The sequence below is a fragment of the Xyrauchen texanus genome, chromosome 44 (assembly GCF_025860055.1).
Source record: "Xyrauchen texanus isolate HMW12.3.18 chromosome 44, RBS_HiC_50CHRs, whole genome shotgun sequence".
NCBI lineage: Eukaryota > Metazoa > Chordata > Actinopteri > Cypriniformes > Catostomidae > Xyrauchen > Xyrauchen texanus.
In genome coordinates, this window is record NC_068319.1 from 15,077,472 (window position 1) to 15,100,997 (window position 23,526).

The 23,526-nt window shown below is 39.6% G+C and overlaps 1 protein-coding gene across 4 annotated transcripts in view; it reads left to right on the forward strand.

Moving 5' to 3' along the window:
- The window catches only part of LOC127636531 (autism susceptibility gene 2 protein homolog), a 420,619-nt gene that overhangs the window by 367,715 nt on the left and 29,378 nt on the right, over nucleotides 1-23,526 (forward strand). For all 4 annotated transcript variants that reach the window (XM_052117112.1, XM_052117113.1, XM_052117114.1 and 1 more), the window contains one exon: nucleotides 7,205-7,253. In XM_052117112.1, the coding sequence (XP_051973072.1) occupies nucleotides 7,205-7,253 (49 nt within the window). The remainder of the gene's footprint in view (nucleotides 1-7,204; nucleotides 7,254-23,526) is intronic.

The window sequence follows — 23,526 nt, forward strand, 5'->3', positions numbered from 1 at the left end:
TAATGGAGGGACCACATTTTATCATTTAGGTATTAACCATTCACAAATCCATATCAATTGACTATTAATCAGTCTGAGCAAAAGCGCTACCCAATAGACCACAGCTCCAACGTGTAAACCAAAACTGTACTGTTTGCTAAAAACTTGTTGATGTATGCACTTTCCAAACCCTTCAAGTGTAACAATAGGTGTTGATATTCCAATACAAAACACACATTCATTTTCCCATTATTTCCTCTTTAAACATCATGTGAACAGATCGGTGTAAAGACCTGCGCCTAGCAGATTGCAGACAGGAGCCACGAATGGAACCGGAGGAGCCTTATCACTCTGAAATTCTGTTTATGGAAGTGAACCGAAGACAGCAGATCGCATTCTGTCTCTGCATTGATGTCTGTGGCTCTTTTGTCTCATAAAAACTCTCTCCCCGCCTCTGTGCTGGCATTGTTGATCTGGTGTTGTACATGGCACAAATACCATCCTGGAGGCCTCCGTGATGAGCTGGTCAATGTTCCCTCCTGACTGGTAGAGTTTTAAGTGTCACTAGAAATGGACCTCTCTTTGAGTGTCTCTCGCGGTCTCTCAAAGGCCCCAGCTGAAAAGAGCACAGAGAATACAAGAGAGGAGATTACAGACAAGGGCCAGTCAGAGCTACCCTATTTAACACATTATATCCAGTCCCCTCAGGTTACACTTATGCATGGTAATATTTTAAAAGCGGGCAGGATAGAGAGAGAATGAGAGATTGCTTCTGTAATAGCCGTAGAGACCATAACAGAGCGCTGATCTCCTGTGATTGCAATCTAGCACAGAGTTCCTGTAAAATTAAACCATGCGTTTTGAGTGGGAAAGAAAGCTAGGGAGGGATAAAGGGGAAAGGCAAAATACGGCTCTGGTTACTTTGAAGCAGAGGATCAAGGTCAAAAAAAGGAATAAAATATGACAAAATGACAGCAGAAAGGACTTATGGTCTATTGGCGAATTTTACAGGCACAGTCAGCAATTACTGGCATACATAGCATAACTCCAGATATTAATGTTTGATCTGCTATTCCACTTTTCTGGCAGGCTTCACCAAGTGCGTTTCCATACCCAACTGCCATTTCAAATTAGTTTCTTGGCACCGACGACATGTTCTCTCACTCCTTTCCCTTCCATTTATTTTCTTCTCTCTCTCTCTTCCTCTCTCTCTCTCTCTTCTTTCTGTAGTCTGTCAGCGTTTCATTTAAATTAAAAATAATCTGCGCTGAGAGATCCGTACTTTGATTGTGGAGAGGAGAGCCATAATCACAGACTTGGGGTTTCACTCATCTGATGATAGGCATTTAGGAAAGCGCGCTCTGATTTTGGGAACGAAGGCTGCTTCAGTGCACCCCATCCAAACCTCGACATGCTCCATGTATGTAATCATATATATTTAATGAAACGTAGATGGAAAAAAAGCAACAAGAACTTTTTTTATAGCCAAACCAATTTTGCTATGGTTAGGATATCTGAACAAAAATACAGTAACTGTTTATAAAGAACAAAAAACTTGAAATATTACGTACTACACTCACATGGATGCACATGCCATTCCATTCTAGGAGATACATGACAGATTTAGTTGTGCAGGACCTGGATGCTGCTGCTGCTGTTGTTGTTGCTGCGACTGTTTTCAAAGTTGTGAAAGAAACATGCCAAGCATATTTTGGGGTTCAGTCTTGGGTGGAAAGACTGAGAGACTGCAATGCGAGTTGTAGGTGAGTGGCGTTAAAAGTTAAGCTCCGCTTGTTCACCATCTCTATCGAGCTTTGTGGCACAGCACGCTCTGTTTTCCATTGAATGCTCTTCATATCACTTCATATTTGAGTCATGGATCATCATACATTACAATATTTATTCTATAGTTGTGCATATATCAGTATGTTTTAAATCCTCCAACTAGATGGAATCTTAGTTTGAGCGTAAGTAATCGGAGTTTGTGCCCATCATATTCTATGCAATTTTCGGTGAAATCTGTCAACTCCAACTGGCTCAAAATCTGCAGACAGGAGCCGACTAGCCCTGACTCGGGCCAACTGCAAATCAGAGCTAGTCGTGTGGTATAATCCAGCCTATACACACTGTTCCAGCACACTTAAGAGTATTTTCAAGTAGGGATGTAACGATATTGACGATATCGCGCTATCGCGGTGGTAAACGTGTCTCGATATCGTCGTGGTTGGGTTACAATATTAAAAGGACAGGTGTCCGTCAAAAAGCAAGAGGATTAAACACAGTCCCGTGGAACAAATCATTGTTAACTACATAGACCATGATCCTTTGCGCTGCGTCGTCACAACAACCGTTGTTAAGCCAATAGGATTGCACGCTGCACGCTGTCCACACAAGCTCACAGCAAGCCAGCATGGCCGACAGCGATACTTGTAAGGATGAAAACAACAACCCCGAAGTTGAGATTGTGCCAGCCCCTGCAGCTTTTAAGTCAGATGTCTGGAAACATTTTGGTTTCGCCGTGTCAAAAAACGCAAAAGGAGAGAAGGTGGTGGACAGACAATGGACTATGTGCAAGCACTGCCACAGTAAACTGCGATACAACACGGGAAACACAAGCAACATGCGAAGTCATCTGACGACCCATCATCCCGAAATGTTTGCAGATTCTCTCACAAATCAAGTCCTGTCCGGTCAAAAAACCCTTGAACATTAGCTAAAGGATAGTTCAGTGTTTTTCAGAAGGTTTTTTGCCAGACTGTTTAAGGATTTTTTTTAATGTTTTTTTTTTTATCTTCTCCCTTGCAATGTAGATATTTTGATCTTTCTGATGAAAAACGTGAACATGAGCTAAATGATAGGTCAGTGTTTTTAAGGCTTTTTGACTGACTATTTTATTTAAGTTTAAGTTATGTTCCTAAATACCAGTTTTAAAAGGCTGCTTTTATTTGCGTTGCGCATAAACCTGACTTAACTTGATCTTTGTTTGCACTTAAAGGGAATTCCCTATTGTTTACAATTGTTCTAGTTGCTTCTTAACTTGAACATTGCACAGAAGAATCAGTTATGCAACCAAATATTACTATACAGAATATTGATGTTCCTGACTACAACTTGCACTTTAAAAGCACTATGTGATCAGCGTTTTATGTTGTCATGATCCATAAATACAACAATAAATTGCCTGTTGACTGGCAAAAGCAGAATAAATGTCAGAATTTTTTCGCTATTATCATCACAAACACTATCGTGAGCTATTTAACAATACCGTGAGCTTTTCCACAATATCGCAATAAATATCGTACCGTGAGGTCAATATCGAAATTGTATCGTACCGTGAGATTTTGATATCGTTACATCCCTACTTTCAAGGGGTCAATAGAACTCATTGCCCATATAAGTATCCCTGACTGCACTCTGTATGTTTAATTACCAATGACATTTCCTTGAAAGAGAGAGTTTTTGATAGTGACACTGCTGACCACCTGATCCAATGATCTGGAGCTGGATTACCTATTAGTAGCTCTGAACCTGTCCTCCACAGCTTGACTGTTCTAATCTGCACTCATTTCAGTCAGTCTGAAGGGCCTAATGAGCTTCAGCTGCCTCAGAATTCTCCGAACCTGTTGGGCTGAACCAAGATTAACTCAGGCTTGTGACACAGTAAATTAGTCGAGAGCAAGAAATGTGTGAGAGGAAGTTCCTCCCTCCTTTCAGTTTTCCTTCCTTGGGTGGCCTCGACTTTTCAGTCCTGTTTTTAAGAGCCTGTCCCCTATCCTGGGTGATCTAGGTGAAACTTGGCACATAACCTGTGAAGGTTTTGAAGGGGCCAGGATTTACCCATCTCTTCAGCATATTGATGTTGAATACATTCAATAGTAATTGTTTTAATCAAAACATGATCATCGACTTCTTAATCATGTGCATTTATTCAGGTTATGTTATAATTATAAATGTTACAGGTAATTTGTGTATTTGACCTCTGAGGGGTGACTGAGTGTCTGATTAATGTCAGGATAATTTTTTGTTTTTCTGTTCTGCTATTGGAAATGTGGAGAACTTTGTCTTCAGTAAACTCTCTAACTGATCGATACTCAGCTTTGACTCCTGGTCTTCATTGTTCATATTGGTCTCTCTAATGAGTATAGATGTATTCCCTACATTGTGAATGTGCTATTGTACTTACTGGCTGTTGTGAATATTGTTTTCTTCCAGTAAGCTTCTGGTCAAGATGCATTGCAAGTGTTGAACTTGCTGGAAAACGTATTTTAATTCACACGTGTAGCAAAATAAACACAGGTCTGTTGTTTGGTTAAGGCAAATGTTTAACCAGAATGGTTGAGAGATATAGAGAAGGAAAGGTAAACATCCAGCAATAAGCTAATAAGCAAGAAGACATTCTCTTACTTGGTTGGAGGCAGTCAAGATCAAAGGTCACTGCAAAGCGAGTCCCTAGATAATCCATTGACCTGCAGTCAGAGGGTTAATAATGATTTGCTAAACCACAGGACCCCAAATCAGTCAGATTAAGGAGATTTTCCAGGAATGTCCGGCTCCGGCTTTATCTGAATATTGCTGGTTTGTTTAGGTTTAAGTGTCCATGGGTTGAGGTTAGTGGATTTAGATCTTGGGCTTTTCATCAAACCCTGGGGGAAGGAGGTTAATATTACACCATAGTTTGGAAACACAATTAGGATCAGAACACAAACGCACAAAGACAGCACTTTAGTGGAGTCATTAGTTCTGATTACATCTAAGTTTATAATACACTACAATTATACTTTGACAAAAGAGGCACATGAAGAAATGTTTATGTAGTTTGGAGGTTTTTGACCCCAGTAATTATTAAGTGGTGTAGCGAAATTGAGGGTCTCACACCAGACAGAAAGCTGCTGTTCAGCAGGTCTGTGAGGCTCTGGGTCAGCCTGGGTGAGCTCTGATGGTGAAGAGGTGAGGCTTTCCTTGCAGGCTGAGAGGACCACAGAGGTGTCTGCTGCTTATGAAGAGAGTCTCTGTCTCCCTCCTCTTCCACAGTAGTTGCACCCTACTGGGAAATTCATTAGCTGTTGACATCATCTTGCTCTGGCCAGAGAGTGAAAGAATATCATTCTATCCTAGTTCCCTCCTCCTCTCTCTCCTGGTCGCTCCATCTCCTGTTTGCACTCTTTCAGCACTCCATATCCAATAGCTCTCCTCGAGCATCATTCACACAACCACACGCACACACTCATGCACTGTCTGTCCGACAAAGCTGGACTGGGGAAACGCAGCCCAGACGGTCAGCGGAGGAAGCACACTCCGTGTATGTGTGAGGAAGAGAGAAGCAGGGGGTAGGAGCTGAATGAAGTCAGGTTAAAATCAGGAAGTGGGAGGACCCGGTCACGAGGGTAGATCGCTTGAGGTTAGCCGCTGGGTGAATGAGAGAGAGTTTGGATACTGGCAGCAATTGCTCGGGAATCAGTGACAGGACATGAGCTTAAACCAGCGAACGTATCGAGGAAAGGAAGCGACGTCTCCGCCTCGGCTCCAGTCGGGTTTTTAATGTGGTTTTTACTCCACCATTTTATCTATAGGAGTAAAATAATTTACGCTTTGTTGGATTTTTTAGCTCTGCACGAGCGCTCAGCGAACGGCGCGCGGGAGAGAGGCGAGTCTGTATGCTCGCGCGGATAGTTCCTGACTGAGCGCGCGCCTGACACAAAAGCGCATCAACGGGAGAGTCGGTTACGCGACGGTTGGCGAGGATTTCACACGGCCAGCTCGCCGTATACCTTAGTCTCTGCTCACGAAGCTCATTCTCTTTAATACGAGACACATGGCTGCCTTTGTCCGAGAGCCTCTCGCGCTTTGAGCTTTCCGCGCTTTTCTATCGGTGGATGTTTTTTTTTTTTTCTTGCCTGGGGAAAAAGGCTTCTTATTTTGCATGGCTGTCATTCGTTCAAAGGGAGTGAGAGGAATTCGCCGCCTGTTTGTGGATTACATTGTTTGACAAACAGAATGTGAAACGGAGCCGTATTTACTGAACCGCAAAAGTGATTTCTTGACTTGTTATTCTCCTCCGTGCCAACCTCGCCACATCAAAAGGTACACGCGTTCATCTCCGATCCCCACAGAAAACAAACAAAAAACACTCAAGACGATGCTTAGTTCATATTTTGATACAGACATCAGTGTCATTCGACGTTTTATGGGAAAATTAAATTTAATAATTTCCGTGGATTGTTTGATGTCTTTTGGAGGATTGGAGCGCTGTGTCCTTGTCATTATGGGCTCTTGATGATTGTGCTCAATTGTAGTTGAAATCTCCGCAATGAATGCTGCCAAATGTGTGTCTGTTGTGGTTTCAATAAAACGGATCTTTATGTGGAAATATCTTGACGTCATTGGTGATGATGATAATCATAATAATTTTAATTTGTTAATTGATGCGTTGTTATTATTATTACTGCTATTTATGGGCTTCATTTATTTTTTTGTTTATTTCCCTTTTTTAATTACCAGAATCGCCTTTCTATTTACATGCAGATATCTACTTTTATTTTAGAAGACCTTGAAAGGTGTCTAAAAATTGGCAAGTATTTGAGAGGCTTGTCGGTATTATTTTGACTCAAGCTGTAGGCTATATGTATACAGTCAGTGCTGCACAACCTGTCCAAAAACCTCAGAAAATTGCCTCAGAAATTGTTTTTCGGACAATATCTTTGAAATGTATCAAGTGAAAGCCATACATTATGTTCCATTACACGTTTACCTCCATTATATGCTGTTCTGTTCGTTATTGTGATTTATTAATCATTGTAAAATTCCTAAAAAAAAAAAAAAAAAAACTGAGTTGAGCCTAAGCTTGTGTGTTATTTTTCCTTTTGAAGCACTATCCTTTGAGTGGAGAGTCATGTTACATGCCTGATCTTTGTTGCTGTTTTGCCAGTTGAATTAGCCGTTGCCCCTTTGACACCACATTGTCACTTAAATAGGCTTTCATTGCCTAAATGCTGTGTAAATTGCAACGCTTGGTGATTGCACAATAAAGTAGCAATGTTAATTCGTTCAACCCGGTTACAAGTGCAGCGCGTTTTTACGCATGGAGCCACAGTGCCATCCAGTGGCCACTAAGAGAAATGAAGGCATTTTCCTTGCTCATTAGTGCTGAGCTACCTTTTGATGATGACGCCCACCTGCTTAGTTCTGAAGCAGATGTACTGACTCTCTCTTTCTCTGTCTCTCTCAGGGCTCAGATGCCAGCTCAGAGAAACTCTTCAGCACAGCTGCAATTAAAGGTATGGTGGATTTTTTTTTTCCCATACTTTTCTCCTATTCATACTGCTTGTGGAAATCACCGTTATGTGGTGAAATTGCTGTTGATATTTTGTTTGCAATTTTACACTGATTGTTCATGTGAAAGCACACTGATGCAAATAATATGATTCACACATTATTAAAAATGACTACTATTCTGGTTATTTTGCTGCAAAATTTCAAAGGTGTAATATTAGTATTATAATCTAAAGTGTACTTTATTATTATTATTATTATTATTATTATTATTATTATGGTAAGTGATGATAATTGCAGTTATCCCTATTATATGCAGATTTGATTCAGCATACAATTCTCTATTGACACTAAAATATGAGCAATTGCTCTACAAAATTAGATCCTTTACATTATTCTTGGTGACTTTATTTACCAGAATGGCAGTAAGATTATGTTTAATGTGTTTTGCTTTCCTGGGTGGCACTGGAAATGGCACATTTCCTCGAAACTGACAACGATTTCATTTACAGACACAGTGTGTTTATCCTTGCTTTATAACTGCATATGGGCTGGGAGAAATCCATCAGAGCCACTCTGTTAAACAGATCCCAATGTGCTGCTGAGTGATGAATGAGAAAATCCATTTCAGGCGCACAGCATGTGTAATCGCCACACTAGGTCCCATGTGCTGCTGCTTCTGGCTTCTGTTATGAAAATTGATCGGTTGTGAAATGCTAAATAAAGGTGGTGGATCTGCAGCACAGATTGTGATGGCGATAGTGGAAGAAGCAATTCTACCCTGCTGATTTGATATTCCGTATATTTGATGTTGTATGCCATGTCTATTTGTGTGTTTATACAGTGCATAGTTGCGATACGCGTGTCGCCTGCTCTTTGTATGCATTGAAACATCCCACCATGTGTATACGAAGTTTGTTTGTTTGAAGTCTGCGGTTAAGAACGACCGAGTCAATGGATCCGGGCATTGAGACTGGAGTCAGTTGAGGCGTTTTAAACCTCAGTGTCTTTAGACAGCAGGAACCCATCAGCAGACCACTAATTTGCTCTTAAAGCCTTTGGAATTTGAGCTCTCCCATTTTACCAACCCCAGGCAGGCCAACATAATGGAGCCCAGCCTTGTGAATCCACATTCCTCTGTAATGGTCCGTTACCAGGATGGAGAGTTTGATGGGGGAAGTGATGGAGGCTGGAAGGAGATCTGACCCCATCGAGGAGGTGAGAGAGAGGGCCTGATTGATGCCGACAAGCCCCTTGTTACTCCTTTTCCCTTACTTCACTCCCTCGGGACCCAAACACATTTCCCACATTCTGGTCTTTGAAGGCATTTAGAGGTTTGATTTGTAGGGTTCAGAGGGGCTCCTGAATGGCAGCCCTTTTTTCAGAGATGCTTTCCCTCTTGGAGACGCCTCACTGTGGACATTACGACCCCTCTGAAAGGATTAAAACTCCCTTTGTGTGCCTTAAACCAACACAGGCCCGCCTCCTCTGTTCCTGAAAAGCTTGCGCTTGGGAAACGGTACACAAATATGCAGTCTCTCCTTACTAACTGCCAGTCCACTTCATCTCCCTCCAGACTCTATTTCCATTTAAATGTGTGTCTTTCTCTCTCTCCTTTACATCCCCTTGTCCTCTTCACGCCTTGCCATATGTAAATCTTTCCATTGGCAGAGATGATGAAGAAGCTCGCCCCCTAAAATACAGGTGCAGATAAATTTAAGCACTGTGATATTTTTATTGGACAGCTTGCGGTAGATGAAAGACAGTGAGTATAGGCAGGGGGCTGTGTGTTACAGAGGTTTACCAGTCGTTCAGACTCTTAATCCTTATAGACAAAAGAAGAAAGTCAAAGCAGAACTGAAGAGCAGAGAGACAGGCAATAGAAAAGATGTCAATATTTGCCTGGAGCCTAGAACTAGAGGTTCACTTGTGTATTTTTCACACTCAGGTGGTTAGTCCTCATGAAATGTCTTTCGTTCAACCGTGAGATGAGTGGAAACGGTCACCTTTGAGGGAATAATATAAATTTGATCGAACTATACAAGAGCAGAGCAAAACTGATCTTAGATCAGTTATAATGCTGTAGGGTTTTTTGAATGTTGGAGAAGATGGTTCCTTTGCTCGAGCTGCAAGAGCTTAGCACATGTACAATGAACATTACTAAAGGGTTAATAACCTCACACAAACACATACTATATACACTCACTAAGCACTTTATTAGGATCACTATGGTTCCCAAAGCTGCTGTTGTAGCCCAAATGCCAAAAGGTTCAAGATGTTGTGCATTCTGAGATGTTATTCTGCTCACTACAATTGTACAGAGTGGTTACATGAGTGTGGCAGCGGGGGCGTGGTCAAGCGCCCTTACCGCTTCCTCTCCCCGACAGGCGCTTGACCACGCCCCCACTGCCACAATGAGTTACTGTAGCCTTTCAGTCAGCTCGAACCAGTCTGGCCATTCTCTGTTGGCCTCTCTCATCAACAAGGCATTTTTGTCCACAGAATTGCCGCTCACTGGATATTTTTTGCACCGTTCTGAGTAAACTCCAGAGACTGTTGTGCGTGAAAATCCCAGAAGATACTCAATACAGAAACAATATACAGAAATACTCAAACCAGCCTGTCTGGCACCAACAATCATTCCATGGTCAAAATCACTGAGATACATTTTTTCCCCGTTCTGATGGTTGATGTGAACATTAACTGAAGCTCCTGACCCACATTTTATGCAGCAGCTGCTGCCACATGTTTGGGTGATTAGATAATTGTATAAAGAATTAGGTGAACAGGTGTTCCTAATAAAGTGTTCAGTGAGTGTATGTGAGATCAGTTAGCTATATCAACAACATAAACCTAAAATTACAACTTGCATCTCCACAGACTTGAAGCACACAAACAGGTGAACTTTATCTTGAAGTTACCTGCTAGTAACAATGCATAACTTTGCGTTGTGAATATGCCATTGTCTTAAAAACTAGCTACACAACGTTTGTTGTAAATTTTATACGCTAAAGATTTTAACAATATTTGTGTCATGTTTTGCCTCTTTGCAAGTTTTCTTGATAAACATTTTTGTAAAGATGTGATGTGATGGAGTATGTACACGACTACTTGGCCACTTCCTTGACAAAATTTGAATTGATTAAAAAACTTTATACTATCCCAGTTTATTGTTCATTGACAAATATAAATAAGCCATTCATGGATTTACCTTCCCCAAAAGTATAAACTCTGAGCCTTCCCGCATCATCATAAGACTGATGTTTATATTTTGAGCGGCACGCTCAGCTCCACCCATCCCTTTCTAGCTCAACCTATAGCATGAGTTTGAGGCGTGGCTGTTTGTTCAGCCAGGGAAATATAAACCATGGCAGACGTGTACACAGGAAAATAAATTTTGCATTGCCTACAGATGTTAAAGCCAAAATTCAAAGACTTACTAAAGGATGCATCAACAGGGAATGTAGTAAAATCTGAGAGAACATTGGCTTTGCATTTTCAAGGTGAATGCACACACAATCTACCAATGATGAGATCACTCTGGCAAACGGGAGCACCAGTAACAAGGTCACTGTGCAAGTTGCTAATAAACTGCCACCTCTCCACCGCCTAGGGTGCCAAAATGATCAGAAACGGCGCTTACTGGTTAACAGAAGAACCATCCATCCTCATGTGCTGGATACCCCGCACACCCAGCTGCTGTTCAGTCCAGTGAGGTTATTGGATGTTCCGATTCTTCTGCCACACTTTCTGTCTGGTGTGTATATGTTATAGTGGTCTTGTTTATTTAGCCGTTAAACATTTATAACCTTTCATTTAGTATGGCATATTTTTCATAGGAAATCAGAGAGAACAAAAGGGCGTGATGAGTCTAAGGGGTGTTGGCAAAGGTTGTAAACATACTTTATTTTTGTAATTCAGTTTTTGGTGCCACTAGTAGCGCAGAAATTTTACGCTTCACCTTTAATTTGTGTTTGTGTAAAAAAAGAGGAAGTCTCCCTCTGAGCGGTGACTTGTTTTTTCTAATTCACATAGTCTATTTGCAAAGATGCTTACTTCACAGGTGTTTTGCCAAAACAGACCCTCTTCTCTCCTCTCCTTGGCCTCCTAATGTAGTGTAATTGTTGCTTGTTTTCTTTTTTCTCCTCCTCATTGTCTCTCACTCCTACTAAGCAGAATCATTAAATGTTTGACTTAATTACTGTCTCTCTCACATAGCCTGCAGGTGGCTGCCAACCAGCTTGCCTCAATAAGTGCATTCGCAGTCTGCGTCTCGTGCTTCTAAGTAGCTTTTTGCTCAATTTTGGACAGAGTTAAAGTGTAAACAGCAATATGAAGGGTCTTCAAATGAACTGTCACCAAATTAACTATGTACTGAGATTTGTTTGTGCATGCTCTATCATGGATTCTGTGACTCCAGAGGTAATATGATTGCAATATCAATGTTATTTACAACCGACTGGTAAAATGATGTGTCCTATAATTATATTGTAATCAGTGTTGTAATTAACATTTGTTGACCAAAATAAAATCCATGCAGATAATGTATAGGGGGAAAAATCGAGAGAGTACTTTAGCCAGAGCTAAATGCATGGGAAAAATTTTAGCTGGAGTCAGTTTGCAAGTCCACTGATTTTCAGTATGGTATTATGTTTTACACAGCAAGAGCAGACTCCCTCTCTCTCTTAATGTTCACTCAGTGTCCCACTTTGGACCAACCACAGTTGCCCAACAGAGGCTAAGACCACTAAACAGATTACAGTTGATTTGTTTGGCAATAATTCCCAGGAATGGAATTTATTTTAATTTCTAGCATCATTCATAAGACTGCTGTTTTTTTTGGTTTTTGTTTTTTTTAGTAGGCCATGAGTTGAATAAAATACATTACTGGCTACTACCTTCTGTCACATGCTGTGAAAGGGCACTGTTTACAGCTTTGACATGCTCAATCCACACTCAAGCTTACAGGCAGATGAGCTGAAGTCTTGTCATACCAGACTCAGGGTGAGGCTTTGTGTGGAAGGTGTAATTTCAGCAATGATGACATAGTTGAGAGAGTGAAAAAATAGGCAGAGAAATTAAGTTTGAGGCAGATGAGAGGTGTTAAGAGCTGGATGGATGGCTCTGGAGAGCTCTTGAGATCGTGGAGCACTCTTTGAATGCTTTAGTCTATGGCAAATGTCTGAAGCTCCAAGAGAAGTATGTTTGTGTTCATATGAATTTGCATTCCTGTTTTCATGTGCTTGACACTGGCTTCTCACCTGCCAAGCTGAATCTTTTGCATTGTTAAATATTTATAATTGTCGCTTATTACTTCATGAAATGTAATTGTTGGCTAAAGACACTAGTTTGTGTGTGAAACTAATGTGCTTTGATCTGTATGATGTTTTACCTATTCCCATTATTATTGTAGTCACATTTCAGAAGTTATTCAATGAAATTGCCACATATGAGCACTGTAATAAGCTTCTGTGAACAAGATGCGCATGTCCACAATGCGCGCACATACATTATACACACAAACCACCGCTGCACTTACAGTCTTGCTACTAGCATAAATATTAGGCTATACATCATTTATACAGAGATTATGTTTTTTATTGTCTGTTTTGTTGTTTAATGTTCATTACATGCTGATAATGTATTGCCTCATTTTGGTTTTATGCATTATAACATCTGTTAGAAATTAATTATTCTCTGTGAGCAAGTCATCAGGATTACTGTAAATATAAATGGGCACCATAAAATGTATGCAAGTGTATTGTCATTTATTTCTCATTCAGATTAACACATCAGTAATATAGACACATTTCTGGTTCATTTTACATCTGGCAAATTTTAAATAGCAGCAGTTAAGAGTTTCTAAGCTTTTATGAGTTAAAAATTAGTAGCTTTTCATTAATTAACTAGTAGTACTAGGTTAAAGAAAAAAATAATAAAACAATAATGAATAATGAATGATCATTTATCTGTATCGACATACATGCTAATTATTGGTTATCAGTATCTGCTTCCTTTATTGCCCCTCGAGGATCAATTAAGTACATCTGTCTATCTGTCTGTCTATTTATGTGGAGATAACTGATTACCATTATTTGTTCTTAGTCAGCTCTTCCTGAACTGGAAGTTCTTCAGTATCTAGACCCAAGCCAGTTTAGTCTGTATGGACTCTGTCCCCCTCTCTCTTTTCTTGTGTTTGTACAGAGAAGGGCCATAATATATGACACTTTGTGAGTGTGTGTGATGAGAGAAAAGCTGTAATTCATTGCCTGCTGTGTTTGTAGTCTGCGGTGATGTCTCATCCCCTGACATGCAAACACACATATGTTAACACACCATGGGCAACGTCCTGATTTACTGCCCAAGGCCAGCAAACAATAGTGCCACCAACTCTCACAGCCTGCCCAGTGATGCATGTGTATGTGGTTGTCCTTGCGTATTAGCAAGCAATGTTGTATCCACCTTATTTTGCAATGCAAAATTAAGCAACGGCTGCATTTCTGGCGAATGTGAGTTCTTGTGAAATATACTTGTGGTGATAGCTTGTGCAAAAGGCTGGCATTACCTGCCGGCACAAAAATGTGACAAACAACAAATAACATGTGAACTTTAGCACAATATTTTGATTTATTGAATATTTATATTATAATATAGAACATAATATATTTCACAGATCCAGATTTCGTCAACCTCTAGGCTGATTGCTTGAGATGGCCTTATCTCTTCCACTATATGCAACTCTACTATCTGTGCAAGGATCTCCAGCATTTCATCCACTATTCTGTGTGATTGTAATCAAATTTTGCTAGGCCTGTGGTTAAAGTTCTTATTTTACATGCATCAATTTGTAATAGGTTTACCTTCAGCTTGTCAAAGTAATCCCAACCCAAAAGCTTAGCTAGACTTAACAGCTTCGGGTAGTTGGTGTGGTGAGCCATCTCCTTCTTTACTAGCCAGTAAAGACATTTGAATCCCTGTATGATGGTCTCATGCTCGATAATAATGGTGGACTCAAAATCCTGCATCACTGAGTAGCCTAGACCAAAGAGCAAAGAAGTAATTAATTATATGGGCCAAACATGGTTAATAGGTTGCAGTAATGAGCTATACGTAAAAAAAAAATTAAAAAATGATATAGCTGATGCAAGTGAGTCCTCCTCCTTTATACTATATTGATGAGGGTCTGTGGAGACGTAGCACTCCACATAAACCTTGCTGAATACAAGAGCCCCAACTTCTATGAAAGCCTGTTTTAAGGGGCCTTTCTTTAATGGAGGCTTGTGTTGCCTGCACACTCTGCAAAACATTCCTTAAAAAAGTGTTAATTCTTACACAAATATGTTTTATTACAAATCTGGCATTGCAAATGCCATTCGTATCATGCTGGTTGACATAGAGACAATTCTTGAACTGTGGTATTTTGAGAAAGTCAGGGTTCCATCCTTAGTTAAGATGCTTGGAATATGAAAATTATGCATTGGTATTGCAGCATTTAAATTATGGAATTCTCCTTGCTCTGTCATATAATGTCTCTCTCTGTGAATGGGATGCTTGTAACTGTGCTGCCTGGTCACCTGCACCTGCTTGTACCAGACTGGGATCTGATGCAGCTGCCTCTCCCTCTGCACTCTAACTACTTGTGCCAGCAGATTCACTGACTGACTGGAATTGCGAACAAGTTTGAATCTTAATTTGGTTTCTGCATTTTGTTTAATTGTTGATTGCAATTGTAATTTCATATCAAATTAACTGACACATAATTATTGAGGCTTATGCATTTATTTATTGCCATTTCACGCTAAAAGCTAACATTGGCTAAGTTATCTGCAGTGCCCTCTCTTCCTCATCCTCATGCCGTATTCTCTTAAAATATTTTTGAATGCTCATATCTACTGAGTAAATGCATGAAAAATGTGTTGTCTTAGCTGAAATTAATCTGTGTCTTTCTAACTGCCATAGCCCCAAAAGAAAACAACTTTGCTGCACGTTGTGCATGTTACGTGTGCTGAATACTCTGCCTTGTAGCTACCAAACGCAGAATAGTTACCTCTTTCTTTCACAGAATTGGAAGCTACTTCCAAAGTCAGAACAATTACACAATAAGGAGAAAAGGAGGAGTTGCTTTGCCTGGTCCGTGCTTGTAAAATATCCACCATGTCCACGTCTTCTTACGTAATACCGGAGAACGTCTCTCTCTCTCTCTCTCTCTCTCTCTCTCTCTCTCTCTCTCTCTCTCTCTCTCTCTCTCTCTCTCTCTATGTGTGTTTCTCTGCAGCGCATGTGTGATTGTCAGTAGACCCTTGTCTCAATAGCAGAATGAACATGTACAGGAGGGGTAGAGCGAGGGGAGATTGTCCACTAGTTAGTCAATCACAGATGGTGTCGTTCTTTCGGACAAATACAAAATGTGTCAGCAAATATACTTTGGCGGCCATTAATATACCTGGGCGGCCGGAAAACAATGTTAGTATTTATAGTAAAAGAGTAAGTAAATCATTCATTGTTGCTCTGTGTTGTTGTATTGAAGAGACGGTAATAAAATCTGCTTCTTACTTTACCGAGATTGTGATGATGCAGTTCAAAGGCGATGTTTCATAAGCCATGCTGAATGTGAGATCTGCATTTCTGTTTACTATGCACCGCTAAGAAATTAAGAATGCTCTCTAACATGAACGGAGAGTAAAATGCATTTATTATTTTGCCAAAATGAAACTAGATGCAGTTTTGGTGCAAAGAAAGTTGAAGCATAATTTACCCTGCATCTTTCTTCTCTCTTCTGGTTGTGTAAAATTGGAGGCGTTTCAAGACGGCACCCAGGACTGTCCGTGTCAGTGCCTGATTTCATTCATTCTGCCTATGCAACAGTGTGTGATTGGCAAATGATGGCAAAATGTGATAAACGGTTAAACTATATGCGCTCAAAACCAATGAGTTTATAAAAAATCGTCATTAATGGTAATAATATGTCAACGTTCATTGCCAGGCTGAAATATAAAGCAGCATTATGTAGTATTTTTGCATAGCTAAAATAGCTGGAAGTGGCTTATACCGGAAAATAAAGTGGTTATGTCAGGGAATGAGGGTATGTTTTAAAACATAACAGCTTTAACTAGAGCTGCACACTGCTGGTGCTGGAAGGAGAGATGGAGACGGCAAGCATGGAGCGAACTGATGATGAATTGGAAGTCAGACACTCGTTAAACGCAATCTATCATCTCAGTCTGTCCCGCCTGCAGTCATAACATTCACGACGACACTCCTACACTCTCTCTCAATCTGTCCCTCTCTTGATTCCTTCTTTCTCAAAGAGGTCATTCCAAGCTTGTTCCCAAACCTAAGAGGTTGAAGGACTGAAGAAAATCCATCCATCTTGTTAGACTGGAGGATAGTGCGGAGAAGGAGAAAGAAAAAGAAGCAGGGGAGACAAGAGACATTGTATAAACACTACTATATCCGACATGTTACACTAAACGTAGGGAGTCTGGAAACTATCAAATTAAATGAATGTCAGGCACAAACATTTGAATGGGCCACACTCCAGAGATAAAAGTAGAGCCTACTGAGAGGCAACTGCAAGCAACAGTTTTGGACTTGACTTTATCATTTCTATCCTCCTTTTTGGTCTCGTCTCTTTCTATCTGAGAAGAACTGAATGAAGAAAGCTTTAGAGTATGTTTGTGGAAAAGCCACTCTGAGTTCAGTTGTTTGTAAAATTGAGCACCATTGATTTAAATGTTTCTGATTTGTCATTGCATTCTTGCACCTAACGGTCAAATAATACATTGTAAATATGCAATTGACCCTTTTCACAATCAGTTAATTGTGACTGCTATAATTGTAATCTCAATTCGTTTTTTGATTAATTGTGCATCCCTAGTGTGTGTGTGTGTATATATTATGTTAAATAATCTGTTCAAAACAAATGAAAAATAATCAGTTCACACTGAGACCCAGTGTAGCAGAATTGCATCATTTGTTTACAGCAATTAAGCAATACTTTTTTTTTACTAAAATTGTCATAAAACAAATTACACACTACAGTAGCTGACATTGAACTGTATCAAATTTAAATTTATGTATATAAAAATGTATAAATATAGAACATCTGGTGGTCTTAACGCCTACTTCTTCTGCAACAGAGTGAGGTTAACTGACATGAGTGAGGGACAGAAAGTAAAAACAGAAGTGATGTTTGGACAAGATGAAAATTCTAGCTTTATTTCTCTCTTTCACTCCTGTCTCATCCACTTTTTCTACTTTTTCCCAGGTCTGTCAATCGTTTTGTCCAGTTATGCATATGTCAGTGGTTACAGAATGATTAACGAGCAGAGATCTAGCTGAGGGGTGTGTGTGTGTGCGTGCGTGCGCGCTAAAGTATATTCTAACAAAAACCTCAGAGAAGCAGTAATTAGGCCTCTAGACAACCAGAGCTTAACCACAGAGAGAAGGAGAGGTGAGTAATCATGGGATAAAGAGAGTCAATCAATTATGAAGTTCGTCAAATAGTAATAGCTCTTGATTTAAGACCAATACAGTCTCCTAACCATGTCAGACATGCCCTGCCCTCAAGAGAAGTTCAGTGGTCAGTTAGGTCAAAGGTTGTGCCTCTATTTTTATTGCCATTTCTTACTGATCTGGAACCAATTATGCGGTGTTTTTCTTTTTTTGGCTATATAAATTGAACCTTGCCTTCACAGACGTTCACTTCACCCCACCGAATTTAAGGCCAGTCTTTATATATATCTGCATATGTGTTTTTATATATTAGAGGGTCATCTGGCTTGGATGTGCGTGTGACGATAACTGTAATCCCTTCAATCTCTTTCTCAATACTCCATTGAAGTATTTATTGAGATGTCTGCCCATGTGTTTAACTAATGCAGGATTAGATCTGCTGCTTAAGTTGTCAGGCACAGACTTTGCTCGGCATAACCTTATCACATTGGGAAAATATTAGTGGCCTTAACTGTTCAGCTGCAATTAAAGAGATGAGAGATTTAATTGCCTGTGGGCTCTCTATCGTCACACACTGTAAAATGTCATCTTAGATTCACTTTTGTGCGTAGAGTTTGTCTTGAAAAACCCTTCCCTTGTACTTTTTCTGATATACCAAGAAAGAGCACAGGGCAAGATTGGGCCTTTATCCAAGTCTCCAGATAGCAGTTGGTGGCCGTTTTGTGCTGAAGTAAAAAATGATCCCTGATCTGAAGTCAAACAAGCACAACTGTGTGCCATTAAGACTGAAATAAGAGCTGTGCACAGCTGTAACAAGTCCAGAAGGTAAAACAGTTCACCAGCAGAGGTGCTAGATGTTTTTTCTATAGATAAGCACCAGGCTGAAGTAGGGCCAAGCCAGGCAGGAACTGTGACCCATAAAGAGAGAAACATAACTTTTGGACACCCACGGTGGAAGCTGAGGATAGAAGTTTTGACTGACCACCTTCTGGGTGGGAAAACTGCCTCTCTGCCACCCCTGTGGTCTCTCAGGGGTAGAGAGCTCCTCACTCAAATAGTAAACACTGAACATTCAGTTGGAAAGGGGGATGAAAAAACAAAAGTAGAGGCACAGCTGGTGAACAGACTGACTGCAGAATGTGAGCTCGTATCTAGGAAATGGAGAGATTTAATTGCTCCCTCAAGAATTTTGTTTCCTATCTCACTCACTCTCTCAAGCCCTCCCTCTATCTCTCATCTTTTCTTCTGCTGACACTTACTCAAAACTATGCAGGGGTAAAATAAACGCCTTTGGCCCTGCAGGGCAGGATAAGGAAGACCTATCTTCACCTCTGCCTCTCTCTCTCTCTCTTCCAATCATTTCTCCTGAATTACCCATTGAAATGCTGTGAAACTGAAAATGTCTTCAAGCTCCTGGAGCGATCACAAGATCATACAGAACTTAAATTTTGCATATAGAAAATTAAGCCTATTTTTAGGACAATTCAATTTTTTTTACATGGTGACGAGGGATGCACCGAATTTTCTGAATTATTGAGACTTACTGCCATTTTTAATCCATGTTGTTCATAACAGTTGTCTGTTGAGGGCGCCATTTTGCTGCTGTTTTTTTAAACAATCGTTTGTGCACGATTTCGGTCTCAATAAAGCTAATTTGTTATTTTTGAAGTGTGGATTTTGAAAAGAGGGGACGGCTGATATCGTTTACAGCACCTTTAATACAGTCTGTGTCGAGGAGCACTTTAGTGAATGAGCACTATGTTGTTGATACACACACCCACACAGAGAGAGAGAGAGAGAGAGAGAGAGAGAGAGAGAGAGCACGCTCGTGATATGTGAGCGCTCCACATGAACTCCATCTCAGATGTAGATGTTAATAGTTCGGTTTGCTTAAAAAATGCATTTAGAATGACCCCGGAGGAGCGCACCATCAGATGAGAAGTAAATGAACACTACTTTGAACTAGCCTACAGAATGTTCCTTCAAAATAAAAGCAAGAGGGTTTTAAAGTTAAGAAATGAAGACTGAAATGTTATTATTGTATATCACTGAAATTCCTCTTCATTTTGTCGCTGTATTATCCAGTAGGGTCATTAACAGTAAAGGTTGTCTGAATAGGCTACACATTTTCCTATGTGATTCTTTTCTGTCTGTTTTATAATGAAATGTGTAGTTCTAAAATTGTAGGTTTCTAAACAATGTCTAATTTAAATCCAGAATTTTCTTCTGGGTGCATCACTAATTGTTACTTTATTTTCATGACAATTACGCACAATTTTCACCTAATTTCATTAGCGCAACATTAAAAAAGATGGTCATTGACCAGTTTAAATTAACGAAAAAAATTCTGCCCAAAATGTTATGCTTTTTTTGTCTTTCGGACAAAAATCGAAAATAGCATTTTATGCCAAAAATCTTCAGCGGATGAATTCTCATTGCTATAATGTGAAAAAAAGATTAATTATTGTATTTATACATCACTTTAGTACTGCCTTGGTACTACCTTTTATTTTTGCTGATTTCTATTTAAAAAATCATTATACTGTTACACAGTAATAAATGTGGTGGAATAGATGTGATACAGTTACAGAATCATAATTTAAAATAGTGGGGAATAATTAATTTAAATCCCTTCAGACATGTTATGTAATGAGAAGTGAGGGGTAATATACGCTGAACTTTCCTGAAAATGTCATCACAATGCAAAAAACAAAAAAACAAAATATATATATTATTTTATTTTATTTTATTTATTTATTTTCATTGTGATGACATATTCAGGAAAATTCAGCATATATTACCCCCCCAATTCTCATTACATAACATGTCTGAATTTCCAAATTTAGGCTTCATTTTCTAAATACAAAATAAAATTTCCTATTTTTTTTATTGGTTTTGTTTTAAATATGACCAGGACATTTTCTTGACAGGTTTCGTGCAAATCCCCCACCTCATATTTGTGTGTGCCATGTATTTTTGTGTTTTGGAGTATCACGTCATTAGCTTAGCAACATGCTAATTAAACTATATTTTTGATATAAAGTAAGGCCTTTTGATAGATGATTTTGCAGGAAAAGAGTAAAACCAGGCTGCCTGGAGGCTGTACTCAATTCAGGACAGCATGTGGTTGCCCCTGAGAATTCTTCACTGGAGGGAAAATTCAATGTGTGCTTTCATATAAATAAGCACTAATGAAGTGTGAAATGTTCCATTTTATCACCGTTGCTTCCATTTATGGGAGATTCCACACTCTGCCTGTTCTTTCATAAGCTCTATGAAGAGCTGTCCCATCCACAGGATTGTCTCCATCTGTTCCAGATTACATTGCTCTGAGAAGACGCTGTTTGAATTTGGTTTTAAATGGCAGTCTTTATCCCGTGCATCAAGTTTTATACAAACAGTGACATCCTAAACCAGACATTTCAGTCTGGACCTTCTGTGCTTGGACTTATGGGACACTGGAAAAGCAAACAACTCACCCTGCTGAGGGCTGCTGCTTAGATTAGATACAACACAAACACATGCAAATTCATAGAATTCTGAGAGCTACTGCCTACTGACACACATAGGAGACTATCTCAGACATGATATATGACTCTCTGTGCTCGGCCCATCACAAGTGTATATGTTTGTGTGTCAATGTGTCTGTCCTGGCCACGGCCTCCTCTGAGAGAGCTGCCCTGCACAGAGCCGGCTGTGTTCCGACACTAACCCAACCCAAGACCACGCAGGGTCTAAAAGGGTATTGCTTTGCCCAACAACTCTCCCACCCACCCAAACTCTGTCATATTGAAAAGTGTGTGGAGAGACTCCCGGGGCAGCTGGCCGTTTTGGCTTCCCCTTAGCACTTCAAATAAACTAATGAAGACTTGCAGAACACACACACAGAATACTTCACCAGACTCGCACGCCTAATTTCAGCCCCACTTTCTGTCGTTTACCATGCCAACACAGAGAACCATCTATTGAGTTTGATTTAAAAGTAAAAACTTATCAAAGTGTAGCAGAACGATATAGGAAGAGGAGACAGAGATCCAAACAGTGAAAGAGAGAAGAGAGACTCTGCTTTGAGTTTCTGTAGCAACAGGTTGAGCCTAAGGATTGGTTTACGGCCATGCCCTGGGAAGGCTGCGTTTCCAGGTGGCTCAATCCTAACACCCCTAAGGCATACACACACACAGCATGTGTGCCTCTAATCCCCAATTTACTGAAACATGATCCACGGGTAATGAGAGAGCTTTACACACACACACACACACACACACACACACACACACACACAGGGGCTGTGAGAGCTGGTAAGTGCCAGTTTTTGTGGGCTGTTGGAAGGCTTATGTTACCAGAGATCTCAGTGAAGGGCAGCACTCTGTCCCCTGAGACACACACAGAGAGAGAGAGAGAGAGAGAGAGAGAGAGAGAGAGAGAGACTGAGTGCAATTGCTGTCCTGTTTGAATGGATTAAAACATGAAACCTGAGTGAGAGAGGAAAAAAACAAGAAAACTGATTGAAGTTCCCTGAGGGACATGGCACTAATGGTCATTTAAAGAGGCAGAATTCAGTATATGTCAGTGTTTTAAAGAAGAGATTGCAGCCATTCGCTTATAAATATGCACACAAGCACACAATTTTTGAGTTAAAACAGTTATTACGGAAACAAATGTGAAAACAAACATACTTTAATGTCATCATATAATTTATTAGCAATAATAAAAATAACTAGATTGTCCAGCCAAAACTCTGTGCTAAATGTAAAGTGATTGCCAGGGGTGTTCGTAGTGGTTGTTATAGTGTTGTCAAAAGTACTGGTACTTTGGTACCAAGTCGGTACTACAATAAAAAAACTATGATGGAACTATACCAGTGATTCTACAGTACTGGTAGTACCGAGCTCTGACTCAATCCTGTACTTAATGAGACACAACTGCTTTCAGATAAGCGTGTGCTCTGTAACTGTTTTTAACACTGAAATGCACAACTAATCAAATTAAAATCGTGATATGTCATGTGCGATAATTAAACCGTGAAATGCTGCAATCTTAGTTTTCATGAGCTGCATGAGCTGAAAATGAATGTGTGAAGCAGAGCACTCATACACTGGAGACTCCACAGACTATGAGAATAATTTGCGTTGAATGAGAGATGACAGAGCAGAGCACTGATCCACTCTTAAGCGTTATTTTTATATACTTTATATAATTAAATCAGAGCATTTGCACTTTAATGATCACACTGGGCCATGTAGCTAACTGATTATCTGGGGAAGTTAATCTTATGTCAAAAACAGGCATCAAATTAAAAGCACGATTCATAATAAAAGCTAAATGCCTGAAATGGAAGAAATGGCAACAGAAATATATTATAACTGTATAGTAAAATATAATACTGTAGAAATAATAAAAATAATAATTGTAATAATAATAAAAATAATGATTAATTAATATTGATTGTAATAATAGTACAAAAATAAGCAATTTATCAGAATCAAGCGTGCTTTTTTACTGAATAAAAGTTTGTTAAAAAATCCTATGGTACGTTGATAATTAATTGTTCTATTTTTTCCTTGTTAAAAGTTTTTAAAAGTTAAAAATGTTTGATTAGACACAATTCTGATAATGAAATGAAATTAAACTTTAAAACATGGAATTCTGTAAAAATTATAAAAAATTAAAACAAAGGAAAAAAGATTTGGGAAAAAAATAAAACAGATTTCAGTAGGGCCCTGCTTAAAGGAAACATGCATATCTTTTAATAATTTATTATTTACATTGAAATTTAACTTTAGGCTAAAGGAGTGTGTTCAATAGCACATTATCATATTAGCA